The sequence below is a fragment of the Aplysia californica genome, unplaced genomic scaffold (assembly GCF_000002075.1).
Source record: "Aplysia californica isolate F4 #8 unplaced genomic scaffold, AplCal3.0 scaffold00490, whole genome shotgun sequence".
Taxonomy (NCBI): Eukaryota; Metazoa; Mollusca; class Gastropoda; order Aplysiida; family Aplysiidae; genus Aplysia; species Aplysia californica.
The window spans coordinates 84,559-109,636 of record NW_004797760.1 but is presented as its reverse complement, the minus strand read 5'-3'; the positions used below and the strand labels follow the sequence as shown (position 1 = coordinate 109,636).

General features: G+C 36.9%; 1 protein-coding gene across 1 annotated transcript in view; it reads right to left on the bottom strand.

Annotated features, from left to right (window-relative positions):
- The window catches only part of LOC101849868 (hydrocephalus-inducing protein), a 113,415-nt gene that overhangs the window by 48,969 nt on the left and 39,368 nt on the right, over positions 1–25,078 (bottom strand). The window contains exons 42-64 of the mRNA XM_035971743.1: positions 24,423–24,641; positions 23,587–23,754; positions 23,119–23,361; positions 22,371–22,504; positions 21,618–21,758; positions 20,503–20,686; positions 19,850–19,991; positions 19,492–19,572; positions 18,851–19,069; positions 18,021–18,131; positions 17,448–17,605; positions 17,097–17,176; positions 16,022–16,180; positions 14,191–14,562; positions 13,060–13,146; positions 10,724–10,875; positions 9,359–9,625; positions 7,731–7,763; positions 6,860–6,913; positions 3,195–3,377; positions 2,614–2,733; positions 2,186–2,373; positions 270–414 (exon numbers count right to left, since the gene is read on the bottom strand). Coding sequence (XP_035827636.1) covers positions 270–414; positions 2,186–2,373; positions 2,614–2,733; positions 3,195–3,377; positions 6,860–6,913; positions 7,731–7,763; positions 9,359–9,625; positions 10,724–10,875; positions 13,060–13,146; positions 14,191–14,562; positions 16,022–16,180; positions 17,097–17,176; positions 17,448–17,605; positions 18,021–18,131; positions 18,851–19,069; positions 19,492–19,572; positions 19,850–19,991; positions 20,503–20,686; positions 21,618–21,758; positions 22,371–22,504; positions 23,119–23,361; positions 23,587–23,754; positions 24,423–24,641 — 3,640 coding nt within the window. The remainder of the gene's footprint in view (positions 1–269; positions 415–2,185; positions 2,374–2,613; positions 2,734–3,194; positions 3,378–6,859; positions 6,914–7,730; positions 7,764–9,358; positions 9,626–10,723; positions 10,876–13,059; positions 13,147–14,190; positions 14,563–16,021; positions 16,181–17,096; positions 17,177–17,447; positions 17,606–18,020; positions 18,132–18,850; positions 19,070–19,491; positions 19,573–19,849; positions 19,992–20,502; positions 20,687–21,617; positions 21,759–22,370; positions 22,505–23,118; positions 23,362–23,586; positions 23,755–24,422; positions 24,642–25,078) is intronic.

The window sequence follows — 25,078 nt, the reverse complement described above, 5'->3', positions numbered from 1 at the left end:
GTGAGTGTGGGAGGGAGGGGGAGAGAGAGAGAGAGAGAGAGAGAGAGAGAGAGAGAGAGAGAGAGAGAGAGAGAGAGAGAGAGAGAGAGAAAGAGAGAGAGAGATTTCCTGTTAATTCTTGTACCATGCCATCGATCAAATAAGACCATAGAAACATGAACATAATTTTTGCTGTAAATAGTACCGGCCGCTCTCCTGCAGAAAATGGGCAGTAGGAATTTAATGTGACGCTCTACCGCAATGACTACTTTTGCAATAATGAACCCTACCTGTGCAAGAGCACTCTATCAAAGTGCAGTTGTTTCTTGTCCACCTCCAGCTCTGGTCTGAAGCCATCACAGCACAGCTTGAACACAATGGGCTCCGGGTTCTCACGAACACAGCACACCACAGCATCCTCATAGTGACCAGGGCCTGCCAAAAGAGAATGTTCTTTCAATAAGACAACCGTGTCCTCCAGAGATGTGTGACTGTTGAGGTTTTTCAAAAACTGCGATCAGAAGCGAAACTGTAGAGAGCTGAGCACTGTTTCTATTCTACTCCGTTAATGTTGAAGTACAACACCATAGCATAGCACTACCCTGTATTTGATAAAAAGATAGTTCAGACCAAGCGAAAAAAAAAGCAAAATAAAATGCAAACTTTTGAAGATATTTGAATAAATATAAATTCAAAGAGACAGCTAATCTTAGTTGGCTCGAGGGCGTTTAATCCGTTAATTTTTTATATTTCTTCTTCAGTGACACAACTTCTTTCTGAAAAAAGGGCCATTATCACACTAACATGCTGTGATCTCAACTCAACAACAGTCAAGAGGAAAAAATATTTAACTCTGCCAAAAAAGGAATTTAAAAAAAACAACTATCAATATGAAATAAAGACTTATTTAAACATAGAACTGAAAAAACCCGTCAAAATACAAATAAAATTAAAATACAAAATCAAATGGCCTTTATAACAACCAACAAAAAGACAGAAAAAGTTTAATATCGATAAACCAGTCACTGAAACAGTTCCTCACGAGGCTTTGATGGACACATCTTGATTTTGCTAATTTTTTTTCGGTGATTTTCATCATCTTTGACTTCCTTTTCCAATCTGTCCTCAGACTCTTCCATCCCTTCCACCTCATGTTCAAGTTCATGTTCTGGATTGGCTTCTGGTCCTGGTTCCAGTTCATGTTCAAGTTCTGGACTTGGTGTATTAACATCCAAGATTTTCCGAGGTCCCAAATCTAAGAAATTTTTCAGGGATCAAATTGGCTTATCTTAATTCCATATTCACCAGAATGAATTCTACTCTTTTGGAACATTGTAGAAACCTCATTTTTCATGACATAAAACCACTTCACTACTGTAGAGCCTACTATAAACTTCAAAATGAGAGACAGAATGATACAACCTATATTCATCTGGAAAAATGTTTTAAAAATTAAAAAGGATGGCTGAATTTAGTTTGCTGGTTTGTTTGTGCTGTAGATACAGGACACGGCGAGGTAACTTTGAAAGATAGTGTTTAGTCTTATGACAGCCATGATATCCGGCTGAAAGAAAATATTCCAGGGAAGACAAAAAAAATTTAGAGACTCTTTGGACTCAAACCTTGAACTTCATGATGCTGAGTTAGCTCATAGCCAAATGCACTGCGCATGTAATCATATTTTTTTACTGTTCACAAGTGTCAAATCAAATAGATACACCACTGATCACTACCCTTCTCTGACATCTATGCCCAAATATAAATAACATACTTTTTTTTCTGTTGCCAAAATATTATTGTGCTTTTGGTTTTCTTTTCGTTTATTTATATTTGTGTGTTTGATTATGTTGTGTTGTATGTAGTTTGTCATTGTAACGCAAATTTCCGTACTATCTATCTATCTATCAATCTATCTATTCATTTATTTATTCATCTATCTAATCATTTATTAATTCATTCCTTCATGCATTTCAATTTTGTTAGCTTGTCCTCTTTTGCCTTAAATAGCTCTACTGACCTTCAATTCTACTAGTCCCCACCAGGAATTTTGAAGGAAAGGCTTGTACAAAATGTTGTATTATTAAAATAAATGAAAACTAGTTGTATTGAAATGCCACAACCATGACACAGGAAATGGGACCTTCTTCAAAAAGACAGATACTGAATGACTATAACCATTGACAATATAACAGTACACTGACTGTACCTTTGGGATACGCCCACACAGTGAGTTTGTCTGATTCTCCTGGCTTCAGCAGCATGGTGGGAGGCTCCAGGAGATAGGTTTCAGCTTTGCTGTCATGCAGGAAGCAGAAGCTGATGTCAGCTTCCAACGGCGAAGTGTTTAACACTGTGAATGTCTCCATGTTTTCAGGATATTTTCCTTCCCGATACCTAAATATCAAAACAGAAAACACATATTTTACTCAATCTGAAAAATGAAAAATACATGAAGCACTAATGGAATTATGGAAAAATTTAGGAGATTATTGTTGCACAAACAAGGAAGTCAGTATGTTGTATTTAAAAAAATTAAAATAACCATTAAAATTACAGCACATGCTTCTTCAACAGAGCTTGTTAAGAACTTGGAAGTATATTGTATTACTGCAACTAATTTGTATCACAACTTACTTTTCCCTGGATTTGCCAACCAACAGTGGTCCAAACTCAAATGTTTCTGTCATCAAAATGTACTTCTTGTGGACAATTTCATCTCCACGACGGTTTTTCTTTCTGCTTGGGAACACAATCCTGAAGGAAGATAAAAGGATTATGACAGACCATAGCTTCAACTTCAAGAAGAAATATTGCTGTGGATTATGAAAGACCACTGGTTCAAGAAGAAACGTTTTCATAGATTATGAAAGACCATAGCTTTAAGAGGAAATATTCTCAAAGGAAATTAATAGAGTGATAGAGAAACATGAGGGAATACTCATTGAAAACAACCATTTTGCTGGTCTTCAACTTACCTGACATTTAAAGATGTTTTGATTTTAATTTTATAACTTTGTCCAAATATTTTCCGTATTTTTAAGTATTCTTTTTATTGATGAAAAGACAACAGTTTTTAAACTAATATTTTCAGACTGAAGGGCCAGAACCCAAATGGCCGCTGGATCGGAAAAACAAAAGTAAAGTAAGTAAACTAATATTTTAATGCTTCAAGAGCTGCTGCTTTCTGAAAACAGACAGAGCAACCTATCTCTCACCTCGGCTCTTTGCTGATAGTTGGGAAAGCACAAACACCCCGACAGAACATCTGGTATCTACGCCTGGTGCCAACAATCTCAAAGTTGAGGGTCTGGTCAAACTGTCCCAGGTCATCTGATGTGAACCGCAACTTGAGCGTGACTTCTCCACCAGCAGCCACGGTCCACCGGAAAATGGTCAGTCTGCCGGAGTGTGCAAATTATCAGATTAATCATTGCATTACCTACAAATGATATGCATTACCTACAAACGATAAAGCAAGAGACAGACTCATAAATATGAAATTGTTATTAACTCTACCTTAACTATTGTCTGTAAAGTATTTCAGAGGACTTAACATTCAGGAAAAAGTCTATCATTTCCATCTATAGATAGACATTTATGGAAACATCAGTCTAAATTTAAAAGCAGAAAGCATTACAGTCTATTTTAAATGCCTGGAAAATAACCAATAAGATTACAGCACACGATTTTTTCAACACAGCTTGAGAAGAACTTGGGAATGTATTGAATTACTGCAACTAATTTGTATCACAACTTACTTTTCCCTGGATTTGCCAACCAACAGAAGATCAAACATTCATATCTTCCAATTATGATTGTGAACAACATCTTAAAAAACCAGCAGAAAAAAAGGGAACTATTTTTTCCTTTTTTAGCTTGAATATATTGTTCTACAGATAAAAGCAAATAAATAACACTTAAGAATGAATTTCCAAAGGAAAAGCACACAACAAAATGAATGCGTTTGAATGATGAGTTAAAAACCTCCATAGAAATAGTCATATAATCCTTTCAAATTTATCTTCAAATTCAAGCAGGCAATATCGTAAAATTATATACGTGCAAGAGTAAAAATATAATCTGTCACTATACTTTTAAGATCTTTCTTTATAATGTCAATTCAATCTATGGCGCATGTGAAACTCCATATCTCAACTAAAAAGAAGCCTATGGTTAGACTGATAAAAGGAAGAAAATGGTTATATGATATCTGAATCAGAAAACTTTCTGTCTAGATCAGATCAACATTTAAATATTTTATTAGAATCAACCATGAGGTAAAATGCTTTGTAACTTAGAGATGAAAATCTAATCTGTTTGTACAACTGTGAACAAACACCTAATGTACTAAGACAAGATAACATTTGTATTGTGTAAAATGTGTATAAATTGGAACACCACAAACATTTCATGCTTATGAGATCTCAGAACAACACATCCCCGAGAAAAAGAAGATTTCAATAATATCATTCCAACAAACTTTCCCTCCTGAATCCCCTTTTAACTCGCCTACATCTTTTAAAAATGGAGACAGACAACAGTATTGGTTCCAAGACATACTACAATGACACTTTTTCCATTTTTGACAGACCAAAGGGAATGACTCAAAATGAAATTTGAGTATCTCTTTTTTACCTGTAGACACTCCATGAAAAGCTATTTTTTAGACATTGTGAAGTTCAATTACAAAACTACAACTACTACATTAGTATCATTTTACGTCATTCTACACGCACAGTGCTTGGATTCCCCCCAATACCCTAATCCCCCCCCCCCCCCCCCCCGATGGTGCTACAGACTAAAGTGTCTTTAGATAATTCCCAACCAAAAGGGGAGGACATTAATATCTCGAGTTCTTATGCGCAGTGGAATTTTAATTGTAAATGGGCTGATTCATCAATGTCATGCTCATAACTGTGCCTGAACTGCAAAAGGGAACTGCTGCTTTTTTTCCCCTAATCCTTACTATCATCAATTTTCCTCTACTTCTTTTGTATGTTTGTCACACTCTTCTGACCCGTTATTTCCGGGGTGCCTTGATAGTCGAAGCAGACTTTGTGCTGTTGAAGCTAGAGAGGTGAGCAGAGTAAGTCTGATTCCCTGTAAGGACTTCTCAGTTGACATCCACCCCTTGGCGCTCATCTGACCTTATGCAGTTGCGAGTGCCGTAAAACCTCTACTAAAGCAAAAAATTCCCCTCAAATTAGAAGACAGGGCTGAGAAAGAATAAGAACCCCAGAAAAAGTAGTGAAAATTAGTCCATACTTGGACTCAAACCCCAAACTTCTGCATGTTAAAATCCACCCTCCTTTTTGGACATTAAAAAATCAGTCTAAGAAATAAAGAGCAATAGGTCTACATTCGTCTTTGTTCTAACAAATGTTTCATTTTCAAAATATGCACCTCTATCAACTTCCCCGTCATACTTCAGTGAAAAAAGTACACTGACACTGACAAAAAAAACCGTATATGTACTAGTGTCGATAAATATTATTATGAGATATGAAATAGTGATGTCAGAGCATGAATCCACAAAATTAAATCACTAAGACAGTCTTTCATATTCTGATGAAAGGTGAATACCTTTGAGAGCATAGCAACTGATACATAAATCATCATGTGTATGAAATAATTAGGTTTTTTTTCCACGGGTGCACTGGTAACAAAAATTAAGGATGCAGCATGCTATATTAGTGAGTATTTTTCAACCCTTGTCTGTTTTCAAAAAGCATAAAACTCATTTCAACCTAATAATGTTGAATGCAAGGGTCATTTGAAAAGAAAAGAAGGTTTCTGAATCAAGTTTACTGGTAGCACATAAGCTTTCACATCACCATCACAATTGAAATTGGGACTGGCTTAGCACTTGCCATTATCATCATTGATTTATAATTACGCATGTTTGAGTTAAGGAAAACCATTAATTCAAGATACCACTTAGAGAGAAAGGTAACAATTTGTACTTGTGGATAGCTGTACTCCATGTTTTAACGTTTGCAAAAAAGATTTAAAAGCATAAACAAGCTTAAAAAACATCCAATTTTAGGTAGACCCATAACTTTTGAAAAACAATGTGTGAGTCATTAAATGTTTGGGAATCTGATGAGTCATTAGTTTGTATCAACCATCAATTCATGATTGTGTTCTAATATTCTGAAAATAAAAATATTAAAACTAAATAATACTGAAAATTGCACAAGGAAATAAAAATAACGTTTCCTGTCATCATCAGAAGAAAAAGTCCAAACTGATCAGACAGCCCCAAAAAAGTATCAACTTTCAATATTTCTATGAACATATAAATGAAATGAACCATTTCCCAAATTAAGTGTCCTCATAGGAAATTGGCGAAGACACACTCTTGTCACGTTTGAGAATTTTTATCCATTAAAATGGACCATTACTACTTGAAAATCAATGTATTTTCTTCTCAAGTAAAGGCAAATGTGTCCGATACCAGTACGTTTTCAAGTTTTATAGAGCTGAAACAAATTTCCAGTGATAGGCAGATAAAGTTTATATTAGGTCTATATTATCGTATCCTATAGAAAAAACCCAGAACAAAAATAAAAATCATCATAGCAGGTGCGAGGGTAAAAATAAGCAAACCAGACAGAACTAGAATTAACATGTGGACAAAACACAGTGCAAATTAGCTATTTACAAAGCCGGGTGCTGATGAGCAAAATAACTTTAAATATATAAAGTGAATTTTAAAAAAACAAAACATTCTTAAACAGCAAGCAACGACCAACATCAAACCGAGCTCATTTGCAGGAGACTGGCACAATGCTGAGATACCACTTGAACAGAAGCTTAGCACAATCAGGCAGGGAGGATTTTCACAACAGAAAATCAGTTTGGTTATTGCCAAACTTACGGTTTCGCAGGGGCTCTTTCCTCCAAGATGGCTGACTGGACTCCCAGTCGACTGCTGTTAAATTGATAGGACATTTTTATTCCCTACAGGCCCGTTCTGGTTTTTCACAATCAACAGCAGCTAGCAGCTAGAGGTATTCAAGGTTAATCAATAAACAAAAGAATATCCGAGCCCAGCATTTTGTTGTTATCCGTTATTCTACTCCTTATATCTTGACTGGGGAGGCTAAAGCCCACAAGGCATACCCAAAAGATTACAAATCTCTTTTCTCTGAGAATTCGATTTCCCTCCATGAAACAAACATATAAATAACCCAGATGACAATGAAGAATACAAATACACAGATCCTGCTTTATTAAACATTACCGACTGCATTCTCTACCCCCTGCACCCCATCCTTTACATCCTATCAAAATTATCCTCCCCCCCCCCCCCCCCCCATCCACCCAAAAAAATAAATAAATTGGGAAACTTATCAATAAAACAATATCAATCTCAACCCAACAAACAATACAAATTCCGTCATGAGTTCAACGAGTTCAACGAGTTCAACGAGTTCCCATCCCGTTACATCATAACTTCAAGAACCCAGAACTTGAGCCTTTTCCAGGGAGAAAAAGCTTTCCAAAAAATGTTCAATATCTCTCATAATGGGAAACTCAGCTAAGTAAATATCCTTTGAAGGTTATCAGTTGGTTTATACCAACATTTCGGATAACTAAGGAAAATTAAAAAATGTGTTTAGAGAGAAAAAAATCAAAAAGAAAAAATAGACAAAGTTCAGAAATTATAACTGAAATGCTTCTGAACACCGTAAACCACAACTAAATTAGATAGGGTATGATTTTAGCATGGTCTGGCCTACTCATACCTGCTCCGTGATGCTGCACCAGTTGTAGGACGGCTAATGAAATCATGAAACAAATTTACTTTCAAGAAACTTATTTCTACATGGTCATGAATGATTAATGTAACATGCAAATCCATGCCCCATTTTTCAAATACTTGCATCTCATTTTCAACATTTCTACAGATAATTCAAAGGATGTGACTTTTTGTCACTGTCTTTATTTAAAACATTTTAAAGAACACAGATTTTTACACAAAAATATATAATTGACTCACTCATTCCAAAGAGACACTGTATACATTTAATTTTCTTTCATTTTCCTTGCACCCTCTTGAAAGGATAACCTTCATTTGTATAAAATTTTCTGATAAAGTTAACCCGTGATGTTTGACAGAAGAAAAGAATTAGATTGATGACTCTGGGGCTAATTTGCCGTAGAAATACATCCCTTTGGGCTAAATGAGCCAAGACTTGACACTGACACAGCAGCTTGATTTTTTTTTTAAACTTTTTTTTTCTTGGGGGGGGGGGGGGGGGGGAGAACAGATGAGATTGAGATTACAGTGAACAGGAATTTGCATGTTAGGTAAAGGGTGTAAAGAATCAAGCTGATTTTTGCACACAGAGGAGAAAAAAAACAACCCAATGCAACAGTGACCTGAGCAAGGTAGGAGATGTAAAAAAAAAAAAAATGGGGGCAAAGCATAGTGCCTAGTTGATAAAAGGACAGCTTGAATTGGCAAATTAAAGGGTGGGTAAGATTGTGGTAAAAAAAACCCTTCTAAATCTTGAGCCTTTTTTCAAGAGCTTCTCACTTAATGCTGTGCAAAATTTTAAAAATGTAAAATTTTTAATTCTTGCATTTGCCAACGAGGCGTGGTTGCGTAAGTGTGAGCGTATGCAAGTCTGAGTGTCTGTTTCTAAGAACCCACGCAAACAATCTAAATTCACTGTTCAATGATCCAACATTAAAAACTGTTTAGCTTTGTATTATGGCTGTCTTTGCTCCTTTAATACAGGATAACTATAATAGTAAAAGACCTTTCATTATAAATGAAAGTTTTCAGCACTGGCATCCCATTAATGAAGAATTTAACTATGTGTATAAGGCGGTAGAAAGGGTTCGGGATGTGCATCTTAAACAAAATTGTGGGGACAATGTATTTGTTTTTTGTTTTTTCAACACCACTTTATTACCCTACTAAACACAAATAGGTCAGTCGAAAGAGAGACTTTAAAATAGCTATAGGTACGTCGAAAGCAGGAAACAGGAAAAGACATTGCACAGAGTCATGGCACATTCAAAATTCAAGGTAAAAAAGATATATATATATATAAAAGCATTTTAAAACATTGTATTTTGCACGTCTCAAACATCATCCTCGGCAAACATTTAATGTAAAATATGTATAAATGTATAAATGTGAGTATGTATAAGAGGAAACCTCTAAGGGGGGAAGAGTTTAAAATGATACAGGCAACACTCAGAAAAAGGAAGAATAGAAATTACCATTTCCTACATAGTCTACAGCTCACACATCCACTCCTCCAATTGATATACAATTAATTCAAACTCTGCTGCTCTTAGAGATATATGTATAAAAACAGGATATTTCGAAAGAAAACAAAACCCTCTGTTCATTTCTTACCTCAAATTGTCTCCATCAGAAACTGGAGTAGCATGTCCTGGAGGTGGAGATGTGATCTGAGCTGAGTTACGCCTAGGTTGCTTCTTCCTCTCTGCGCTGCGTTTGCGGTCAGTTTTGCTTTCGGTGCTGGTGCGCCCTTTCTCAGCTGCCGCTTTTGCTCCTTTCCCTTTGGTGGGTGTGGGCTGGTCGTCTTTGCCCTTGTCTGGAGTTGTGGCGCTCTCATCTTCAGCATCAGCTTCTTTAGCCTTGTCATCTTGACCAATGTTGCTAGAAAAATAGCACAAAAGCAAAATGGAGTTACTCTTAGCCAGGGGGATTGGGGGCAGGGGTTCCCACTTCTTGTTCGCATATATGCAACCCCCTTGATGGGCTTCCAGAAACTTAGTGTACCCAAAGGCATTCCTTCTAAATGCCCCCATTGTGTATACAACCTCATCAAACTATAGAAGTGGGTGGTTGGCCGGTGCTCTGGTGTGGTTGGCCTCTTCTTTCCTATCAAACATCTATTGTCCTTATCTCCCCTTCTTCTTTTGTTATGTTTGTTACTCTCTTGTAACACCTCTAATCTTCTGGTGCTCATACGACCTTATGAAGTTGCGAGGACTGTAAAACCTCTACTAAAACCAAAAAACCCTATATAACACACCTCAGTACAGTATCATCATACTATATAATATATCTCTCCACCCCCCCCCTTTCGCTCTTCCCTTTCCTGGATACCCAGTATCTCTAGGTAAAGATGGAAGACTGAACATAATACTGTTAAAGCACTGTTTGGTTTCTTTATGTGCTGTTTAAAGATATGGGTACACCTGATATTTCAAGTAGTTTACTCTTGTAAAGGAAACAGCCCTAGTGCAACTTACTCAAAGTTTCATATAAATAAATGGTAGCTGTACTGAAAGTGCACAGGTTTTAGTTTTAGTAGAGGTTTTACAGCGCTCGCAACTGCATAAAGTTATATGAATGCCAAGGGGTGGATGTCAACACAGAAGTCCTTACAGGGAATCAGACTTACTCTACTCAACTCTCTAGCTACAACAACACAAAGTCTGCTTCCACTGTCAAGGCACCCCGGAAATAGTGGGTCACAAAAGTGTGACAAACATATAAAAGAAGTCGAGGAAAATGACAATAGTAAGTATTAGGAAAGAAAAAGCAGCAGTTCCCTGTTGTAGATCGGGCACAGTTATGAGCGTGACATTAATGAATCAGCCCATTTACAATTCTACTGTGCATGAATGAGAAATGTCCCCCCTTTGGGAATGGCCTAAAGAAACTTCCGTCAGTGGCACCATCCCGGGGGGGGTAGAAAGTATACTAAGATCTGGAAAGCCAATTTAAGAGCATCTTCTTAGTACTCACGGGTCATCTGGTGATGATGCCACAAAAACATATCTGCCTCCCATCTCAGACATTTGTGGGGGTCTGCGTTTGATGGGGAATGGGATCACTCCAAAAGAGGCGGGAGGAGGAAGAGGCGGACCCTGGGGCCCTAGGCCAAGACCATCAAGAACCTAAGGAAGAAAAAGCAGAGATTGACTGAAATAAGATTTTTATTGAGGAAAATTCCAACTGCCCAATTGTTTTTTGGGTTTTTAAAAAATGATTAATAAAAATTAAAATGATGCACTTTAAATCATTAAGCTTTGAAAGAAATTGTCAAAACTGCGCCCCACACCATATTCCCATAATTGGAAAAAGAAAACACTAAAGCTGTAATTCTAAAATGAACATCTACTTATCACAGTGTAGCAAAACAACACAAAAGACACCTAAAAGAAAAATTTCGGGTGTAAACAATGTCATAAATGTGATGGGATAGGAAAAAAAAGCCTCTTCAAATGGAACATTTTGACAATGTGATGAAACGACAGTTCTAACCAGCCACAAAGAAACATAATATGCTGAAGGCTCCAAAGATGATAGGTGATATTTGAGTGCTTGTAATACTCGTCAAAAGTAATGCTAAATTAATTATATTTTAAGGAGTTAAAACCATAAAAATATAAATCTCCTCTGCAGCCAAAGCATGCGTACTGAGACTTTCTATAAACAAAAATAACGTACTATATAAAACAATGTGAAAATATTCATGTATAAGAATAAGATTGCATCTTTGTTTTAACAGAAAAAAAGTACCTCACTTGGAATAAAATTTGATTTCAGATAGAGATAAAAAATATGAGAAAAGCTAGGCAGCAACAGTAGAAAATTTAAACTTTTCATCTACTTTGTAAAACAAAGACTATGGAATTATGGACCATTAAACAAAGATGAACACATCTTTAATAAACAGTAAGAAAACATAAGATATGCATTATATCAGACAGAGGAGCAAAAATACAGCATTAAAAAAAGGAAGTGAAAATAAAAAAGCAAAGTCTAGATCTAAAAGCCTTGAGCTCATTTCATTTTCTCACAACTCTTGAAGACTAGGAATTGGATGAACCGATCATATAAGATTTATTTTTATTTGCATTGACTGAAATGATGCACATAGAGACTAGGTGAATAAGTCAGAATCTACACTACGTTGATTTCCCAGTAAGGGTGCTTCTAAAAATATCCTTGACAAAACAGAAATATTATTATTCAAAAGAACAGTTTTTCCAGCCTTACACAATACAAAACAATTTTTGGTATTTTCAAGCTTTGATTGACACAAAAACCAGTAACTTAACAAAAATAATAACACTAAATGCCATAGAAAAGGCTACGAAGCAGGGAAAATTCAACTATAAGTATTTAGCACAATCGAACTGGAACAGAAAAAATAACAGCCACTTGTAGAAGTATATTTGTCAAAAGCAGAGTAATGAATGTGATATTTTCAGTCAAAAACTTTACGCCACATAACAGTCATTACATAATTTTCCTCAAAATCGTTTCCTTTCCCACAAAAATATTATTCCTTGAAAGGAACCTTACAAAAACTGTCTTCTACACCAAAGACATTCAGACAGTCTTTTTCCATAGTCAAGTACAGCGTATGAATATGTCTGAGCATTTTAAGCCTGAAGAGATCTATGTAGTTTCCTCCTATTTAATTATATGTTTCAGAAGGTACTACGATGTCAGAACAGAGAAAATTAATATGCACCGTTCACATAGCATCAGGTGGCAAAAGTAAGTATTTTAGATCTTTGCTGATGAGATAAAGGCCTTGAAAATCTTTACCAAGATGTGACAAGCAAATTGATCTCTACAGAAAGGACAAAGAAAGGGTAGAAGACTACAAATTACTACAATGAGTTACTATACTTTTATACTTTAACTCAAGTAAAATCTTTAACGGAGTTAACCTCTTAAGGTATCTACTATTTTTGTGAGCTTCCTTTTTTCTGAAAGATTACTCGACCAAAGTAATTGTTAAGATGAGATTGGGCACATTAAAAGTATCACATTTTCTACACAGAAAAGCTAATAAATTTAAGCCTAATAAAATGCACCCCCCCCCCCCCTGTCCCCACCCTTCCAATATTTAAAATGAGAGAACAGTATTTGCCTAAAACAATGTAAAGACTAAGGGTATAAAGGAAGGGAAAAGATCTCTGCGAAATAGCACTACCACAAGAGTACAGTATGAAATCAATAATATGATAAGAACTAAAGCAAAACTTGAAACCAAAGAAAAAGGGGTGTGTGTAGGGGTGGGGGGGTGGGGTGAGCACACTGGCCCTGCATGCAGCACCACTCACATCTTCCTTGGAAGGCAACTTCCCTGCCACAAGCATCATCTCGGCAAAGGTCATATTGGCGTACGGATTGCCTTGGTCACCCGCCTCCTGAGTTACAAGTGCATCACAACACACCATAGCATCAATTCAATACAGCAGATTATAGGAATTTTAAACGTTAGCACACACATTCCATTTTCATGGGATATACTCACAGATTTTATATATAGCTACCTGTCTTAAATACAACTTGAGGTCATATATGTAACGATCTTTTGAATTCTAACTGTTTCTCAAGAACTCAGTTAGGCGGAAAAAAATGTTAGAAAATACCTTTTAAAACCCATTATCAAAATTAAAAGGTGAAAGAACTACATCAAAGGCATAGAAGTCCACTTTTTAAACATACTAACCTTCTTCTCATTTTTCAATTCCCATCAAAAAGTCCATGTGTTCCTTTAACCGTACAATATTACAAACCTTAAAACCTTCCTCTTAAAGTTTCTCTTAGTCACTCACTCAAACAAATACTTTTCTATGTATGCATACATATATAAACATGTACACATATTTTAAATACTCTCTCAAACCATATCAGACTACGAGCTCTCAACAAAAATACCTGCAATATTTACCTTAATGCATGAGTATATTTACAAGACAGGGGTAAAGTAAGAAACACAATGAACAATGAAAAAATTAAAGAATTTTTTAAATGTCCACCTGATGTACTCATTTAAAAGAAATTAGCTCGTAGTTAATCGCTCTGTTTACAGTCACAACAAAAATTGATGAAACCTATTCAAATTCATTTTATCTGAAAGTTTATCGCAATTTTCATTCATTTCTTCTCAGTTTGGCATTTATCTTATGCAAATAGATTAAACAGGAGTAGAGTTGTAGGGAAGTTTGTGTTGCTGAAAAAATGAATGACAAAATTGACTGCTTTTAAAGGTGAAATAGCCTTCTATATACTAAGTTAAAATCCAGAGTACAACCATTTCAAGCCCAATTTAATTTAAGAACCAACAATGGAACCTTAGAATAAAGAACTGATAATGGAACCTCAGAATAAAGAACCGACAACGGAATCTTTGAATAAAGAACTGATAATGGAACCTTAGAATAACACAACTAAAAATGTTAACCCACTTCCTCATTCTGACCAGCAGCATAAATATCCTCCATTTCCTGGAGAATTCTCTTTTCTTCCTCCTGATCAGGATCCAGTACTGACATCTTTTCTTTTTGAAGAGTCTGAGCAGAACTTTTATTTTTCTGGGTGTCTTGGGCTAACACTTTCACTTTTGGAGGAGGATTTTGGACAGACTCTTTTACTGGATCTATTTTTGACTGCTTGTTGAGCTTAATGCTGTCTGAAACAGACTTGACCTTCGAGTCAACATCATCTTTGCTGTCTTTATTGAAGTTGAAATTTAACTTTGGTTTGATATCTTCGCTGAACTTCTTTCGAGACTTTTTCGGCCAGCTTTCTTGGAGGGAGTTTTTACTCATATTAACCTCCTATACAGAGAAAATCATGAAAGCCAATCAATTGACACACAAAATTGTCATGTGGTTAGTAAGTATCAAATTTTAGTGCACATGCAAAGGTTGAGATCAAACCAAACCACAGTTGTAAATTTCAATAACCAACCGTTAGTTACAATCCAAAGACAGAAAGGAAAGTAGAAGTAGAATTGGATTTTATTTCGTCCAAGTTAACAAGACACAGCACACAAAGAATGATAGATGTGTCATGACGGGGTGGAATCAGGCGCTCGTCAATTTTGGGGCATAGGGGGTTATTGGCATCATCTTTAAGCGAGTTCATTTGCCTTCCTTTTGGCAAAAAAAAAATATCCATCTATGATGAATAGAAGTCCTAATATTTGCCATTCAAGAAAGCCAGAGCTGCCTGGTTTCTGAGTTACAATTAGCCAGTAAATGACCGCCAAAGTTTAGTAACTTTCATAACCTGAGAGTCCTTGGAAACTCAAAATTTGCATTTTTTGTGCTGTTAATCAGTTTTTCCATAAAATCCACACAAAAAGTGTTCTTGAATTAACAAAAAAGGGGTTGAACCAAAAAAAAAAAAGAAAAGAAAAGAAGAAAAAATTGCCCATCGGCCCAAAGCAAAGCTGACTTCTTTGATTTCATTATTTTGACGAGCATCTGGTTTCACCATGATGTACCACATATTATCCACAACAGAATAAGACATCTGGGTTTTTTTTGTCCTGAAGCAAAAATTGGTTAAGTAAAAGTAAAACCCAAAAAGGACAGTTATGTCATTTGTGAGCAAAATTAGTAACTCAAACATTATTTTCCCCATTTGTCTTGTCACAGTGAAGATTATTTAGTAATAATAATAATAATAATAATAATAGCATTTATATAGCGCATATCCATGCCCAAGAGCTTGCTCTATGCGCTTTACAACCATTATTACCCCAGCAGACCCTCTGAGAACACTCAGAAACATTCTCAGCTTCCGCGGAAGCATAAAGTGCAAGCTGCGGATTTCACGCGCTCAAACACTATAAAACTGACAAGATCTTTCACTGTCTATAGCTGGGTACCCATTTTCACCTGGGTGAAGTGAGGAAAATTTGTGCAAAGTGCCTTTCCCAAGGACACAACGTCTTGCCCCTGACGGGATTCGAACCCACGACCTTATGGTTGCGAGTCCGAGAGCCTAACCACTAGGCCACCGACGCCAATTTAGAAGTGCTTTCATTCTATTTTCTTTTTTAAAGTAAAAGAAAAGACAAATTAAAACCTGACATTAAGTGTCGGGAGAAAGCAAAGCAAGATGGACAGACAGAAACAAAAGGAGAGGAGTTGTGAAGCATGACTTACCAATGGCGCCCTCTAACCACCCGTAAAGTGACGACTTAGAGAGTGTTATAGTTTTGCAAAGACACAGAGCAAGCACACACCATTCCCAACAACTATTACTGTGCGGGCAAGGAATTGTTACCTCTTCGACTGTGGGGAGGGTCTCTGCCTCCATGATCTTCTGGTGAGGTGTGAAGGTTTTGTCGGAGCAGTCAATGAGAATGTTGGGGACTCCGACCTCTTCTTTCTTCTCCTCCTCTGCGTCCACAGTGTCACCATCCTCACCCTCTGCTAGAGCAGCCTGGTAGGCAAAGAGAAATTGATGTTACATGGTTTTTTGTCAGAGTTTAAATACTACGATACTATTGATATTATAAATCATATTAACATGTGAGAAGCAGATTAGGACAATGATTACCCTTAAAATAACCAGGAGAAGAAGAGCACACAGGAACAATCATTTGCTGTACAAGATATGGTACAGTACATTAAATGGTTTATAAAAGCACTTTCAAAGGAAAGCAAAACTGAGAAAGACTAATAGACAAATAAAAAGGCAGCACAGGATGCTGTTGAAAGGCAAGAAAGATACGGATCTGAAGCAAATATTTCATTCTGAAATCAAGGAAAACATTTTCATGAAATGGTTCACAGTCTCCTGATGTTCTTCTTCCTTGACCAAAGACACAAAGACTAAGCACAGGTAAATGGCCAATGTCATTTGAAGTTCCAAGAACAGACACTTGCTACTAAAAAATTAAAGAAAACAAGGCTAGGAAACGACTTGAGTTGCTGATGGCTTGTGGTTTCCATTGACAACAAGGCCACATTTCACCAAGAACAAATTAATAAAATTATTTTAGTTTACTTTGAAAAAAATCAGAAGCATATCGAAATGGCCAAGATCATTTAGTACTAGAAAAGAACAAGACTGATATAATAAAACTTCCAGAGGGAATGTAAAGAAGTACGACCTACCAGTAGCACCCTTAATTCACATACTAACTTAAGACAAAAGAAATAACGAAAAAAAAGAAGGAGCAGGTGAAGGCACAGCCCTCAAAAACCATGCACCTACAATAAGTAAAGAAGGGAAAAAGCAGATGAAAATAAACACAATTATTTTGTAACACTTCATACATATGCATGTGAAGGGATCGGAGATTAATTGAAAAGGTTTAAGGAGTAAACGCATTTGCAATCATTCAGTCTGGTACCTCTTTTGCTGCTTTCTCTGCCAGTTCTTTTTCCATCCTGAGTCTTTCTTGCTCTTTCAATTTCTCTTTGTCTTGTTTCTCTGAAATACAGTTGGATAAGCTACAAAAAAAGCAACATCTTTGTTGTTTTTTTGTTTTTTCAGATTAAATTTTGAAGAAAAAAAAAGTAAATATGGAAGAACATATTGATTCAAAGTAAAGTTTAAATAATGACACAAAACAAATAGGAATATAATGTAATAATCTGCTTTCTTTCAAGCTTATATTCTCACACAACACCTCATAAAAAACATGGCATTTCCCCCCCCCCCCCTTTCCTGAGATAGCTTGTATAACCACAATCAGTCAAACCTTTTCCTTTCCCCTTCTTCCCTGAGGCCGGGTGGTCCTTCTGGTCCTCGTCAGATCTCTCAGAAGGAGTGGACGGTCGGCGTGGCTGGAGTGTCGACCTGTCCCAGAATTCTAGCAGGTCCTGAATGTCCTTTTGTCCAGCTTCAAAGGTGCGGAATCTGAATAATGAAATAGTTGGCCACCCAGGATAAAAATATTGAAAAAAAAAAAAAAATCGATTGAGAATTACAATCACAATACTATACATGTATTATATTCTGTAAAAAAACCAACCCACCAAGACGTTGATTCTTGATATTTTTTTGCATCAGGTGGTTTGAAACTGCATTCCCAAAGTACGTGACTATTCTCTGTCATCTGATTCTACGATAAGTGCGGTTTTCGGGTATTTTTAGAAACATGAATCTTCACTGTTGTGTGTCATAGATTGTTAATATGTAGTATCAAAGTCCAGTTACAATTTTACTTATCCTATAAAAATATTTCACCTCAGCCTGCTTGTCATACTCTGACAACTAAATTATATTTAAATATTATGCAATGCAGATAAATGTCAAAGTAATTTGTTCAAACCTTTGCATGAGCAGCATTTCTGCCTCTTTGGCGGGGTCTCTAGCTTCTTCAAGGGGCAATGAATCACAAGCATCCTTCTTGGAGTCTTTCTTGCCTTTCTCTTTCTTTTTTCTGAGATTAAAAAAAAAAAGAAACAAGTACAATAACAAGGATGAAAACAAGAAACAATGGCTATGTAGATACTTTAAGCTACAACTGGTAGAGAGAAAGCATTAGAGAACTTCAGAAAGACCCAGAGGAGTCATTAAAGCATGCTATTGTTGTCCTTGTTGAGTTCCCATGTAATATGTGCCAGCACAACAATAGCCACATTTAGTCACAAGCTATATACATTAATGAAAAGAGGAAAGAGGAAAAAGGAGCAGACACCAGAAGAGAGCCACCAGCCATATGTACAGTTGTGTCCTTGGGAAAGGCACTTTACACGAGTTTTCCTCACTTCACCCAGGTGGGAATGGATACCCAGCTATAGACAGCGAAAGATCTTGTCAGTTTGTCAGTGTTTGAGCGCTTAATCAGCTGCTTGCACTGTATGCTTCCCGAGAAGCTGAGAATGTTTCTGAGTGTTCTATGGTAATAATATAGTGTAAAGCGCATAGAGCTTGCTGTCGAGCGGGGTTATGCGCTATTCAAATGCTATTTATTATTATTATTACAGACAGACATACAGGAGGCCCATGGCACTGAAACACAACTGTAAGCCACCAGCCATTAAGTCATCACTCTCTCTCTTCTCTCTTGCCCTTTTTTAACTCCCAGTGGAGCACAGGCCATCAACAGCATTACTCCAGCGAAGCCTGATCGTGACAGTAATAAGTACAGCGACTTACTTGCTGTCCTCCGTTTGCCCATCAGATTTCTCTGTGGCATGTGACTCGGGCCGGTCAGAGCCTGGGCCTTTCTCTCCCTCGTGACCCCTGGCGCCACCCTGTGACTTCTGCGTGCGGTCCGACCCCTGACCTGTCTTCACAGCTGTCTGCGTCTTCTTGTCCTTCTCCTTGGGATCTGGGACAGCAGGAGTTTTTCCTTTTCTGGGTTTTCGACTTTTGCTGTGGGAAAAATGAAAGGTTACAAAACCTATCTGAATGCAAAATTGGGTTATTAACAAATGTTGTACAAAGAATGAATAAAGAATCAAGTCTTCACTTTATATCAGTATTCATTATAATTTGCTATTTTGCTAGATCCAAAAAACTTTTTTGAGAGGAAGTCCTTGAATCTTTTAAACACAATCAATAGGAAGTGAACACAAATAAACAGAGAAAAGTAAAGTTGATGAAAATTCTGGATTTTTTAACTTGCAGATCTATCATTAACAATACAGCACATAATTACTTACGGCTATTAAGCTATAGTTTGCCAAAAAGTACATTTGATGACTGTTGAAGTAACCATCTTTTTGTGAAAAAAGTAAAAAATCAGAGTCATTCTCTTAGCTGCACAAATTCAAGACAATTTTTGCAATACTCACGCTTCCTCCTCTTTACGCCTTTCTTCTTCCTCTCTCAGTTCCCTTTCAATTCTCTCCCTCTCTGCCTTTTCTTCTTGCTCTCTGTAAGGCGGGAAACAAATAAGATGAACAACCAACAGTTAAAATGAATGAACAAAGCGGCCTTGATCATGAAAACCGTTTTTCATCAATGATTTATATCAATGCAAAGACTCATGCAATCGCAGACACAGACAAATAAACATGCTTATACTACATGTGAAAAACAAAATACCATGTGGAAAAAAGGACGAGACACTCCGCTGACAGAAATGTTGGTGAGAATAAAACACATATGATATACTTTTAACATGAAGGTATGCTTTCTTCAGTACCATACCTTTTGATCCTCTCCTTCTTGATAACAAGTCTTTTCTGGTCCACCTTTGTCTTGACATCCTCAGGCAGGGCATCATATTCATCCTCATCCATATCTTCTAGCCACTGGATCTCCTCCTCTTCACGTTTCTTTTCATCCAGTTCTGAAACAAGAAACAAAACCACAAAATATATGCAGGATTCCTTTGAGACAAAAAATAATCAACTGAGCAACACATAATAACTAAGACCCCCCGAGCTCTATATTCCATCCAATCCACATTTCCTTCTTAAAACAAACAACAAGTAAAAGTAACAAAGAGCAAAATATTTCACTTTAACAATCTTGAGGAAAGAAGAGAAGTGGAAACTACTTTTTATTCCCAGTGATAGGAAATGTCTATTTCCTCATAATCCTTTCTTAATTTTTCTTTATATCAGTGATAATTTATTTCAAGTTCACATGTTGAAGTAAACCCCCAAAACTAGAGAAAGCTTTCACTTCAGGACAAGTACTTTTTGCTAGTAACAGCATGACTCTAAAAAAAACTTTTAAAACTTTGCTCTATCCAGTTCTTTGAACATATTTAGCAGTTTTAGACACCTCAACATTGTCATCTCCATTACTGAACTTGAGCAAATTGCGGGAGCTCTTTCCGCAAATATTAAACGAACCTCTCTCTTCTTGAGCCTTCTTTTCCTGCTCCTTCAGAATGTTGAAGTCCAACTTGAGAGTGCAGAAATAAATGAATCTTCGGTTGTTGAGAGCTTTGAGAATGGCATTGGCTGTGGTGAAAAGGGTCTGGGAGAAGAGAGTCTCCAGTCCATCAAAGACAACTCCACGGTGACAATCGTTCAGCTGAAGAGAGAAACAAGACTCATAAAGATTCAGCTGAAGAGAGAAACAAGACTCATAAAGATTCAGCTGAAGAGAGAAACAAGACTCATGAAGATTCAGCTGAAGAGAGAAACAAGACTCATAAAGATTCAGCTGAAGAGAGAAACAAGACTCATAAAGATTCAGCTGAAGAGAGAAACAAGACTCATAAAGATTCAGCTGAAGAGAGAAACAAGACTCATGAAGATTCAGCTGAAGAGAGAAACAAGACTCATAAAGATTCAGCTGAAGAGAGAAACAAGACTCATAAAGATTCAGCTGAAGAGAGAAACAAGACTCATAAAGATTCAGCTGAAAAGCAATTTACTGAAGCAATCATGAGTAGAGTAGAAGACTAAGAACAAGGCAGATTGTTCACATTCACACATTTTGCAACAAACAAATTGGGATCAAAGAAAAAGAAACGTAGGAAAAACAAAAACAAATCACGTTAGAGCGTGACTAAACACAAATTACTATTTAAATGAAGAGACAAAGCACCATTGTAGTATGGTGTTGGCAAGTATACGAGGTACTCAAAGATTCAGTGTCCTTGTTAGGAAAAACATATTCATCTCCTCAAAGCAATGACTTAATTTAAAAGAGAAGGTAAATGAAAAAAAAGTAAATAAAGAAAATTAGAAACAGATGTATATGTGGAAGGCATGTGCGAATGAGGGTGTATTAGAATGATAACATATGTGTGTGCATTGGAAGTATATACATGTGCATGCTCTCGTTCTTGTTCCAGACACTTCTTATGTGGCAAAAAAAATAAAAAACAGCAGAGGGAAGAACAATTTATTGATTGGCAAAAAAAAAAAAAAAGGAAAAGAAGAAAGAAAACGAGGTTGTAAGTACACAAGAAATTTGAGAGAAAAAAGGATAGGGACATAATGAACAGTGGTCATACCTGTAGGCGTTCAGCCAAAATCTCCACCAAAAGGTCCTCTGGCAGCACACAGGACAAAAAGCCCTCCTCTCCAGCCACACTGGCACTGATGCTCAGGCGACGAGCAATGGGGGCTGTCAGAGGAGGTGGACTACTTGGGACCTGGGGGAGAGGGGGTAGAGAAATAGTGAGGAATTCTCAACACTTTTTAAGCCAGATTACAAATAATTAATATCGGCACAGAGAGAAATATAGGAAAGAACTTATCTTCTTCCAGTTCTCAGAACTATGAAAATTACTTTTAAAAATGTACCTGAAATAAAAATATTTGTACAAAGCAGTTAGCTTCGTGGCTGCATCCAAAATGGAAAGAAGGTACAATGGTCTCCTGTTAATAGCATGTTGGATTAAAGCAGCAGGATCCACCTAAAAGCACGATATAAGCATGGAACCCAAATTTTTCTGTATAATTATCACTTGTAAGTGTTCGTTCAAAATTGACAGCTCTGTCTAACAGCACGACTGTTCCTGTGTTTCTGCAAGGAACAGATCAGCCATAACAATGACTCATTCATTTGAATCTGAAGGAAGCAAAAGCAAACACCACATGCTCTCCTTCATTACTAGAAATTGCATCTTTTCCAGTGAGAAAAAAGGTGTGACATTCAGTTGCAGATTGAGGTGGACAATTTTTATTTGATTTATCTGTGTTTACACAAGTTGACAGTATTTGTACCAATACCACAACCAAACAATAATTGACATGACAGATACCTGACTGCCAGTAGCTCCCTCAAGGGAAGAGTTGACCACAGTGTTCTTGCCCCCAGCTGGTTTGTCTTTGCCTTTCTGATCCACAATTGTGCTTGTCTTTTTGTTGGAGGCCAGGGAGGAGCCAGCTGCTCCAGCTGGAGATTGATATAAAAATCAAAGCAATCATTTAAAGCCATGTGTGACACTTTTTCCAATTAAAGAAAGCAAAATAATGATACATCAATTGTCTATAGAAGGAATCTGGACCCACTGGCACAAAACCAAAGCCAGCAGGATTAGCAACAACAAAAATAACAACATTCAATATCATAATAGCATAAAAAAAACCTAAAACAGTTAACCATTTTTCAAACGCAAGCATTTTTAAAAATTATGAACTGAAAGCAGCGTTCATTATCTCTTGATGTCTTTCAACTCTTCACCTAGATCTGGCTATAGTTTTGTTAAACTCAAACATTTTTTAAATCGGCATAAAGATGCTAATTAATCAGACAAATCTAGGCCATCTACAAGTCCTACTCTTTCATACAACATGGCAGTGTAACAACACCACGGGTTCCTGAGTGGCACTGACAGTGAAAAAGAGATATATGCACTCATCCATTAGATTCTTATTTACTTTACTTGGATATGAGGCAGATCTTTAACAATAAGAGAACGTTGCTCATTTAATGTGTATTTGGGAAAGTAAAACATTTTCAAGAAAAAGAAAACAAGGAAGCAAGTGATATAAAAGCCACCAGCCTACCTGCTCCCTGTGTATGGGCAGTAACAGCTTCTACACTGAGGCCTCCTTGTTTCTTGTCCCCCTCAAAACCCTCCATCTCTTTCAGCTCCTCTGCTTTCCTTTTGGCAGCCTCAGAGCACAGTTCTCGTGCCCTCAAACCAGCTGGGGTGTTGCCGTTGGCAATAGCATCACACACAATGCCGTCCACTGTCAGGAGAGCTGCCTCATAGTGTTTAGCCAAGGAAACAGCTGTGCTTGTTTTGCCTACAAGGATGGAGATGTTCAAATAATAGTAGGAATAAATACACAAAGTTCAACTGTTATAAGTGAGACTACACCATACATATGTATTTTTCCATCAGTTTCATAAATATCAGACAACAAAAAGAATACAAAAAAAATTGTCCATATTACCATTAAATCAGATCAAACTTGATTAAAGTAATTGTTATGGCATCGACCTAATAAATCACTAAAACAATTCCTCACCAGACAAGGGAGCTCCGTGTACAATAACTGCCATTCCCCGCCTGTTCCTGGCTGCTTTGCCTTCAGGAGTCAGGTCAATGCCCAGGTGACGTGCAATAGCTGCAGACACTGGTGTGATTTCCAGTTCGCCAACACCGGGACCACTGGCTATGGACTCTTTCATTTTTTCTGCAAAATAGAAAACACATCTATCAATGATGTGGAGTGATTCTGAAAACAAATACTGTTTAAGTAAAAAAAAACTCTGCGATGGTCATTTGATGCAGGAAAGAAAGGCAAGACAATAGACAGAAGGATAAAAGGATTTCAATTTGTTTTGGTAAGAGTTTTACAACACTTCCAACACAGTTAGGTCATACAAGTGCTGAAGATTAGAGGTGATACAAGAGAGTAACAACCCAAAAAATGAGGGGAGATAAGGATGATAGATGTTTGACATGAAAGAAGGAGCAGACCACACCAGAGTACCCACCAACCACCCACAAAGGATTTTAAGAAAAATGAATTGCCAATAAGTGCTGTCTCTAATCGACCCAACTAAAAAAAGTGCTAAAGTGGGACGCACAGACACAGAAACGCAGCTGAAAGAGATTAGGAAGAAAAAGCAAAAGACCAGATCAAACGCATAATTTCCTCTTTGAACATTCAACACTAGAAAAAATGGAAACAGATTCTATAAATATAGACCATAAATGATATCAACTTTAAAACTTAATACTACCACAAATCTAAAACACAGAAAATAAAGTACAAAGAGCAGCAGAGAGGCATAAATATCGAGAATTCAAAAAGTACAAATTTGAATCCATCACAGCAGACCCCTTGAAAAAGCTCACCCTCAAGCAAATCCTCCTTCTTGGCTATTTCATCTATGGTGTGCTCAGCACTCAGCTCTCCCACGACCGGAGCAGTAGCAGCAGCAGTAGCAGCAGCAGGGTCGTTTGGTGTTGCGGTGCGGGATGGAGCGGTGGTCAGGATTGCTGGGGCCGGAGTTGTCTCCCCACCTTTCGTGTCTTCTGTGGCGTCATCCCCAGCAAGTAGTTCAGCTTCCTTCTCTGTGGAAGAGAACCATGAAATAGCGTAAGAATACACATTAATGAGGAAAACTTACTCAAACATACCTTTGGAAGAAATTGACAAATGTGCCCCTGTGTTCGGTACCTAGCAGTCAAGTCGCCATTTGCCATTAGCACAGGTAAAAGATGACAGTTTTGAAACCTTAATTATAACTAATACTGTAAATAATTATTTCAAACCAATTAGAACCAAGCCCATTACTGTATCTTAAAATTTTACTTAAAAAATCAACAATAGTGAGTATATTACAGCTATACGTTCTTCCTGTGAGTAACATATATGTCTTGAAATGTTGCCACAGTAATGAAAGTAATAAAATGTTGATTCTATAAAAAGAGAAATCACTCAATTCCTAATTGAAGGATTTTCTTCTACTCTATCCTGAAACGAAAAACTGGCAAATTCATTTGCTTGA